We start from the raw sequence: 8367 nt of genomic DNA, 5'->3' as shown, positions 1-8367 counted from the left end.
CGTGCATCTCTGTGCAAGGAGCGAAGGGCACTCAGGAGGGCTTGATCAGATGTCTCAGAAGAGGGGCTCTGTGTTCTGGGGGCTGTGTGAGGACCCAGTAGCTCCCAGTCTCTGGTACTCAATCACACGTGTCAGTCATCTGCCCGGAAGACTTAGGAAAGCAAGACAGACTCTCCACGAGCATGTTTATTAAACAAAAGAATTGGTAGTGAAACGGGAAGCATATCCAAGTAATAGTTCAGCTTGTAAAAAAAGCAATCAAACCTGCTGCAACCTAGACAGTCAGAAGCGATGCCTAGAACGGCCGGGCCTGCCGTGGTTCCCCAGAGTCTGAGCGATCCCCTCTTCCCTGAGGATGCACTGAAGCAGGAGGCAGGGCACGACGAGGAGGAAACTCAGCAAGTCAGGCGAGCTCAGTCCGTCAGCGCGGGAGGCCAGAAAGTCGTGCAGGTCTAAAAATACATATACATCCAGAGTTAGATGAACTGTGGCAAGCTTGCCTTGAAAGAGAAGCAGAGATGCTCTCACCTATTCTCTCAGACCTTCTCTCCCTGGCGTCCTCACAAGACCATGGCCCCTGGGCAAGGGATGGGCTAAAATTTCCACCTTCACACTAGAGCCACAAAAGGTGGGGCACCGAGTAAGCAAGACTCACTTCCCTTTAGACTTTCTCTTTGTCTTTATTTTGTTCTGGTTTGGGGGCCACAGCCGGAGGTATTCTGGCTTAACTCCTGGCGGGGCTTGGGGGACCATCTGGGGGGCTGGAACTCAAGCACAGGTGAGCTGTGTATGGGGCAAACACCCTGCCCAGCACTGGCCCTCTGACCTCCTTTAGACATCCTATCCCTTTCACTGCAAACAAAACAACAGTGGACTTTTATGGAACCGAGAGAAATTTTGAAGGCGGACACAGAAATAACCTTCCTCAGCTTCAGAATTCCACCCAAGTCAGTCAGTCACTGGGGGGGAGGGGTCCAAAGATCTAATTTAAAATAAAATAGCGAGGCTGGAGCAATAGCACAGCAGGTAGGGCCTTGGCCTTGCACATGGCTGACCCAGGTTCAATTCCCAGCATCCCATATGGTTCCCCCGAGCACCGCCAGAAGTAATTCCTGAGTGCATGAGCCAGGAGTAACCCCTATACATTGCCAGGTGTGACCCAAAAAAGCAAAATAAATAAATAAAATAAAATATCTAGGACAATTAGGACAAAGAAGGGACCACTATGATAATGGTAGTTGGAAATGAGCATTCTGGACAAGAACTGCATGCCGAAGGAGATAAAGGGTTATACATGGTGAACTTTCAGTACCTGTACTGCCAACTATAATGACCAAAAGTAGCGGGGGGGGGGGGGGGGGGAGGGGGGAAGGGAGATAGAGAGGGGAAGGGAGAGAGAGAGTGGGGGAGAGAGGAGGCAGAGAGAGGGGCAAGGGAGAGAGAAAAGGGGGAGGGAGAGAGAGGTGAGAGAGAGGAGGGAGGGAAGGAGGAGGGAAAGAAAGAGAGAGAGAGAGAGAGAGAGAGAGATGTGTCTGCCATAGATTCAGGCTTGGGGGCGGTGTGGTTGGGGCGGTGGGATGTCGGGAGGGGAACCAGGCACTACATTAGTGACAGGAAACGTGCCCTGGTGAAGGGATGGATGTTGGAGCGTTCATGTGTGACTGAAACCCAATCATGAACAACTTTGTCACTGTGTATCTCCTGGTGATTCGATAAAAATTAAACACATAGCTAACAATAAAATGACGGTTACAAGGAAATCCAACTTGCCTGCCCCCTCCAGCCCTCAAGTAGTCCTGGCCGGGTTTATTGACTAGAGGCCGCTCACACACTAGATGACTCCTCGCTCCTGAAGTCTTGGGGGATGCCGCAGCATGACAGACCCCCTCCCCGCCAAGGCTGCCACCATTCCTCCTGTGCCCACCCCCTCAGCTGCAACCAAGTGGCTGTAACACAGCAGCACTGACTCTGAACCCAAGAATCCTGGAGTCTGACTCTTCTTCTAGCTGAGATTCCAGGCCAAAGCTGCTGAGGATGGGAACTGGAGCGATAGCACAGCGGGTAGGGTGTTTGCCTTGCATGCAGCCAACCCAGGTTCGATTCCCAGCATCCCATATGGTTCCCCCGAGCACCGCCAGGAGTAATTCCTGAGTGCATGAGCCAGGACTCACCCCTGTGCAACTCTGGGTATGATCCAAAAAGAAAAAAAAAGGCTGCTGAAGACGAATCTCTGTATGGGGAGCAGTGCAAAGGCCCCTTTAGCTAAAACTAACAGTCTGTTAGCAAGAAATGATCATGTGAAGCTGACAAGCCCACAGCCTGGAAACCAGCAGAGGGGCCAGCAACACTGAAATATTCTCACGAGCAAACCTGGGGCTGGACAAAGGAGGGTGGGAGGAAGAGAAGCCCCCAGACCAGCGCCCAGTGCTCAAAGTCTCAGGGATGCCCGGGTGAAGCCAGCCGATTCCCACCCCACCCCCGCCCCCACACAGGCTTACACAGCCCTGCCATCTAGCATCCTGATGGGGGGCTACAGCGATAGCACAGCAGGGAGGGCGTTTGCCTTGCACGAGGCCAACCCAGGTTCGATTCCCAGCATCCCATAGGGTCCCCCGAGCACTGCCAGGAGTAATTCCTGAGTGTATGAGCCAGGAGTGACCCCTGTATATCGCCGGGTGTGACCCAAAAAGCAAAAATAAGTAAATAAATAAATGAATATCATCCTGACGGGTCTGAAGTGGCAATTCTGAGTAATGAGAAAGAAAGCCCCTGCAGCGGGGCACAGCGGTGGGAAACCTCCTGGTGGAGAGAGGGATGCGGGACAGACTAGCTCTGAGCCGGTCACTGCGGTCTCGCTTTCCCCTACCTGGGGGAAGAACCACGCAAAGAAGGAATCCAAGCACCCAGCCCCAGAAGAGGCCGCTGAGGACACAGGGCTGAGGAAGAGCCACCAGTGGCGCTGGGGCTCGCGGTGTGAGCACGAGGTGAGCTCTCCTGAGCCGGAGCAGGAGGGGGTTCTGTCCCACAGCCACATGCAAGTGCTCTCTGGTCCTGAGCCCCAGGGCGCCCGGTCGGCCCAGCTTTGTGAGTGAGGTCGGGGCGAATGGGCCCCTCCTCCAAGCAGGCGCCCCCACGTGGGGGCTGGGGCTGCAGGGAGTCTCTCTGGGTGGGCTCACGGCCACTCCCTGAGCTGAGGAGGAAACTCTTAGGACTTCCACAAGAATTCGTAGAAAGCTTTTCAAATAAGCATTTTCTGTCTTACTGTGTTTATCACACTCCATGGGACCAACAGAGGGGCCTGCTGTTATTCTATATGATTGCAAAAAGGAAAGGGCAATTGATAAGGGAATAATGAACCTACCGGTAATGGAACAGGCACGATAACCTCTCGGTATCGGCATGGCAGACCATAGTGCTCAGAGGGGGAGAGAGGGAGGGAGAGAGAGTCAGAGACAAAGAGACAGAGAAACAGAGAGAGAAAGAGAGAGAGAGGAGAGAGAGAGAGAAAAGGAAAGTGCCTGCCATAGAGCTGTAGAGGTCGACTGGCAGACTGGGGGGGGGGGTGAGGTGACAGGAGGGAAACTGGGGTCATTGGTGGTGGGAAATGGACACTGGTGATGGACGGGTGTTGGATTATTGTATTACTGATACCGATCATGAACAGCTTTATAACTGTGTATCTCACAGTGACTTAATCAAAAAAACTAAAAAATTAAAAAATTGCACAGCATGCGTGTGCAACCTCAGAGAGCCAGTTTGACAAAAGTCCAAGCTCCTTTTTTGTTTATTTTGGGAGGTTTTGGGGGGGTTTAGTTTGGGTTCTGAGCCACACCCGGAGGTGCTCAGGGCTTCCTCCTGGCTCTGCACTCAGGGATCACTCCTAGCAGCTCGGGGGAACCCTGTGGGGTGTGGCGGTAGAATTGGGCTGGCCGCACACAGGACAAGCACCCTACCCGTTGTCCTATTACACCAGCCCCTTTTGTTTTGTTTTGTGGCCACACTTGCCAGTGCTCAGGGTTTACTCCTGGCAGGGCTCCAAAGGACCCTATGGGATGCCGGGGATTGAACCCAGGCTGGCTAAACGCAAAGCTGCGCCTTCATGAAGACCCCTTTAACTGCGCCCTGAAGACCGCCCTGTTTCACCAAAAACAGCTGCAGGTGGGGTGAACACTACTGAGTTCATGGTTGGACCCTCATTGGGCCCTTGAGCCGTCGCCCACTGCAGGGTGTGGGCAGCAGGGGAGGACCGGAGGTTGGCTGATGGGGCAACTCACTGGTGCTGCCCTCACGGGAACCTCCCAGCGGGCATGCGAGAGGCCCTGCAGTGTCACTGTGCCCTGGGTTGGGTGGAGGGTGGGGCTGGGCGCCCCCAGTAGAAAAGCCCCCTGGTTAGCTATACTGCTGTGTCCTGTGTCGGCTAACGGTGGCCTGCAGGTGAGGCCGGTGCTGTGCCTTCCCTCGGTGCCCTGAGCCCTGCCAAGACCACCCGGCACTGCAGACCAATCAGCCGCGCGCCGACCCGGGACAGTCACGTCCCTTGCTGGGTTTCAGGAGGGAAAGTGCTGTGTGGCCTCAGCTCAGACATCCCTGCCAAGGCTGTTGGCGCCGAGGCTGTCCTAGGAACGAAGCTGGGCGGCGGGAGTCGCGCAGGGGCGCGGGGGACTTACCGCAGCGGCCAGGCGCGCGCGGGGGCAGGCAGCGCAGCGCGGCGAAGACGCAGCGGCACAGGCGGCAGCCGCCGAACGTCCAGGCTCCGTGCTCCAGGGCGCCGCAGCCGCTGCGGGGACAACGGAGGGCCCGACCGTGGGCGCCGGGCCCGTTAGAACCAGACCCTTAGCGCGGGATCCCGTTAGAACCCAGAGCGCTTAGCGCCGGATCCCGTTAGAGAAGGATCCGGGTTAGCGGCCCGCGCCCACCCCCGCGTCCTGCCCGGCGCTGAGCCCACCCTGCCCCGCGCCCACCCCGCGCCCACCCCGCGCGCACCCCGCGCCCTCCCGACGCTGCGCCCGCCCTGGCCCAGGCCAGCCCCGCGCCCACCCCACGCCGTGCCCGGCCCTGCGCCCACCCTGCCCTGCGCCCACCCCACGCCCTACCCCGCGCCCACCTCGCACGTACCCCGCGCCCTGCCCGACGCTGCGCCCGCCCTGACCCGCGCCCACCCCACGCCTGCCATGCGCCCACCCCGCGCGCACCCTGCGCCCTGCCCGGTCCTGCGCCCACCCCGCACCCACCCCGCGCGTACCCCGCGCGTACCCCGAGCCCTGCCCGGTCCTGCGCCCACCCTGCCCCGCGCCCACCCCACGCCCTGCCCTGAACCCACCCCGCGCGCACCCCGCGCCTGCCCTGCCCAGCGCCCACCTGTGCCTCTGGTCGTGCTCGCAGTAGCGGCCGGTGAAGTGCGCGGGACACACGCAGAAGCTGCCCAGCACGCAGGTGCCCCCGTTCCTGCAACAGCGCCGGGGCTGGGGCTCACCTGGTGGTGGGGGGAAGAGGGGTGGAGGGGTGGGGCGGCTCAGCTCCTTGCGCCCCTCTCCACCCGACCTCTGCTCCCCACCACCTCCCTCCCCACCGGAGACAAAAGCACAAGTTCGCCTCCCGGCTCCTCCTCCCGGCCAGCAATAAAATTAGCGCCTGGCGGGAGTGTTTGCTCAGGTACCTCGACCCCTGGGATGAAAAGCGTCGCGGAGGGGGCGGGCGAGACCCGGGGGCCGGCGGAGCCGCGGGGCGCCGGCTCCTCCTTTCTCATGCTAAGCCCGCCTGCGCGGCTTCACGCGACGGTGATTAAAGACAGGCCTCCGGGCCGACCACCCACGGGAGCCGCGACACCCCCTCCCCTCCGACGCCAAAAACTCCCCCAGCCAGCCCCACTGGAGGGACCCCTGGGGACACGAAGTCTTGGATGGAGCCCGAAAGTCTGCAGACAGAGGTGACGCCCCCGTTATAAGGAACATTTGTTCCCAAAACATCCTAAGCTCTGGACCTGTGGGGAATCCCTGGTCACAGCGAAACATCTAGGAAGTTTTTACCAATGAAATGGTCACACTCTTTTTCAGAACTGAAGAACCCCGCCTAAGGTTAATTCTTTTAAACCACAGTGCATCTGCATGAAGATGAGAAAATGTTCTCTATTTATCTAACCGATTTTTTTAAAAAAAATTTTTATTTATCCTACCTGTATTTCACTGCATAATATCAACACACTGGCTTTTGGTTGGTCTATTTCTTGTTTGTTTGTTTGTTTGTTTTGGTCCAAACTTGGTTTATAGTCTTTAAAAAGACTTAACCCAGAAGTGAAGACCAATGAGCCACGTGAGTGCTTACGTGGCTGTTGTTTCTTAGCGCAGAGAATTCATTTCCTAAGCAGTGTAAGGAGCTGGGTATTGGACCTGCTTCGCAGAAGCCAGGTGATAACCAAACACGCTGTCAAGAAAATTTTATTTCTGATGTGAGGCTGGATTAAATAATGAATTCCCGCTTAACTCTAGATTTGTGATTTGATGACTCCTCTGAAAGTTAGCCCACACTCAACATACTTTATTATCACAAATAGGTGCTAGCTATCTTTAAGTACCTTACAAAAATAAATCATAATCACTGCACATTATTCAACATAAGAAACATGCCATCAAGAGAGAAGTATGACGACGAGGAAGGCACTCTGAGACAGAACTCATGTTTTATCCTAACTTTGTGGCCCTCAAAACTCAGTGCCTGATTGTTGCCAAAACGGGGTGCGGGTGCCCCCATTTATATTGAGAAATCATCTGTGAAAATACCTTGTAATAAAGCAGCATTACAGAAAACTATTAAAATAAAAGCCTTTTTTTAAAGTTTCACATAATGGTCACACCCCAATTTTTGCATGCGCACGCACGCACACACACACACACACACACACACACCCCACAGGCATAATGTGGTATAATGTGGTAGCTATTTCAGAATCCAAAGACCTCCTTCTGTCTGTGGGTGGGGCAGTATCAAGACTTACTTTCCTGGTGACTCTGGGAGTGGATGCGTGAACCCTGCAGCCTCCAGCCATCTGAGCTACTATTCACTGTTCGAACATCGTCCAAGGGCGAGTGGAATGTTTTCTGCTGGAACTTCTGAGCTGTAACATTGTGAATTTCTTCTCTATTCCTGTGTCTCTCTCTTGGATGACCTTTTAAAAACATTGAGAATCTGAGACTGATAGTGACTGAGAAAGAGACATACTAAACTCAGACTATAAATAAAATGCTCCTTACTATTTCCCAATTGAATTGTCTGTAATGCCAAACTGATCAGAAACAGGAGCCTGTAATGATCAAAGAAAATTATTGAAGTTTAAAATATAAAAAGTTAGAAACATGTGCATAAAATGTAATGCAATCATTGTATACAATATGTGAAATATCTAAAATATTTAAAATTATATAAAATATCTAGAAAAAATAATATCATTTTCAATTATAAATCAAATAATAGTGCAAATATTTTCCATTTATGTTGCTACTTGCTCATTTTTGTTATGTGAAAGCAAATGTACAAATTACAAATGTACAGATTATGGCTTGGAAAGATTTTGAGATGCAGAAAGTGCCTTGTTCCTTAATGAGAAGAAAAAATTGTGCATGCTACTACAATTTTTTCCAAAGGCTTTTAAATGCCCCTCTTGGTTCCAATATAGAAACAACGGTCTCTGTCCTTACCTAGCAGGGCAGCTCTGGGTCATTTTCCCACTGCTCTGAGTGTCCTCTCACCAAAACACTGAAGCTGGATTTCCAAGAAAGTTGAATCTGAAAGTATCTTCGCACTCAGATCCGGAGGAACCTCATCAAGCAGCAGCATGGATCAGAAGACAGCAATCCCCTACCTTCTGCTCAGGAGAAAGATCTTTGAGTTGTGCTGTGCTAACCAAGGCAGTGGCCTGCTGTGACAGGCGGAGCTCATGCTGAGAGCTCTGTCCTCAGTGAGTCCTGGCCAGGGGGTGGGGTCTGGGCTGAGTACCTCCTCAGCAGAATCTCTGTCCTGATCACAGCTTCAGAGGTTGACCCTTGTGAAACACGGGCAACCAGGCCACAAGCCTTTCCCTCACTGAAAACAATCAAATCAAAACAGGATTGGAATTTCAACATGAGCGAAAATAGGAAACTTGATTTCGCACTGCACAGATTGTATGTATGCATCATTGCATGCTGCGTATTGGAAGTTTATAATGCACAGGCTTTGTGTAGATAAACAGCCAGGGCCCAACTGAAAAAGAAGCTTCTTAATAAGCCATGCTCCCCCAAATCCCAAAGTGAGAACACAGTATCCAAGGCTATTTCCATGTCTGCCTGATCTAAACCTGTCACTATTCCAAACCAAGCCTTCTCTCTACACAGC

General features: G+C 53.5%; 1 protein-coding gene across 1 annotated transcript; it reads right to left on the bottom strand.

Moving 5' to 3' along the window:
• Positions 1-389: 389 nt before the first annotated feature.
• CFC1 (cripto, FRL-1, cryptic family 1) lies at positions 390-7299 on the bottom strand. Its single transcript, XM_055125343.1, has 5 exons — positions 7248-7299; positions 6992-7162; positions 5359-5473; positions 4668-4777; positions 390-452 (listed from the first exon to the last, which is right to left on the bottom strand). Exons 2-5 carry the CDS (start codon positions 7040-7042, stop codon positions 414-416), a joined length of 315 nt encoding a protein of 104 aa, XP_054981318.1. The 5' UTR covers positions 7043-7162; positions 7248-7299; the 3' UTR covers positions 390-413.
• Between the last annotated feature and the right edge of the window lie 1068 nt (positions 7300-8367).

This window comes from Sorex araneus, chromosome 2 (genome assembly GCF_027595985.1).
Source record: "Sorex araneus isolate mSorAra2 chromosome 2, mSorAra2.pri, whole genome shotgun sequence".
Taxonomy (NCBI): Eukaryota; Metazoa; Chordata; class Mammalia; order Eulipotyphla; family Soricidae; genus Sorex; species Sorex araneus.
The sequence above is the reverse complement of the archived record's forward strand: the minus strand, read 5'-3'. Positions and strand labels throughout refer to the sequence as shown.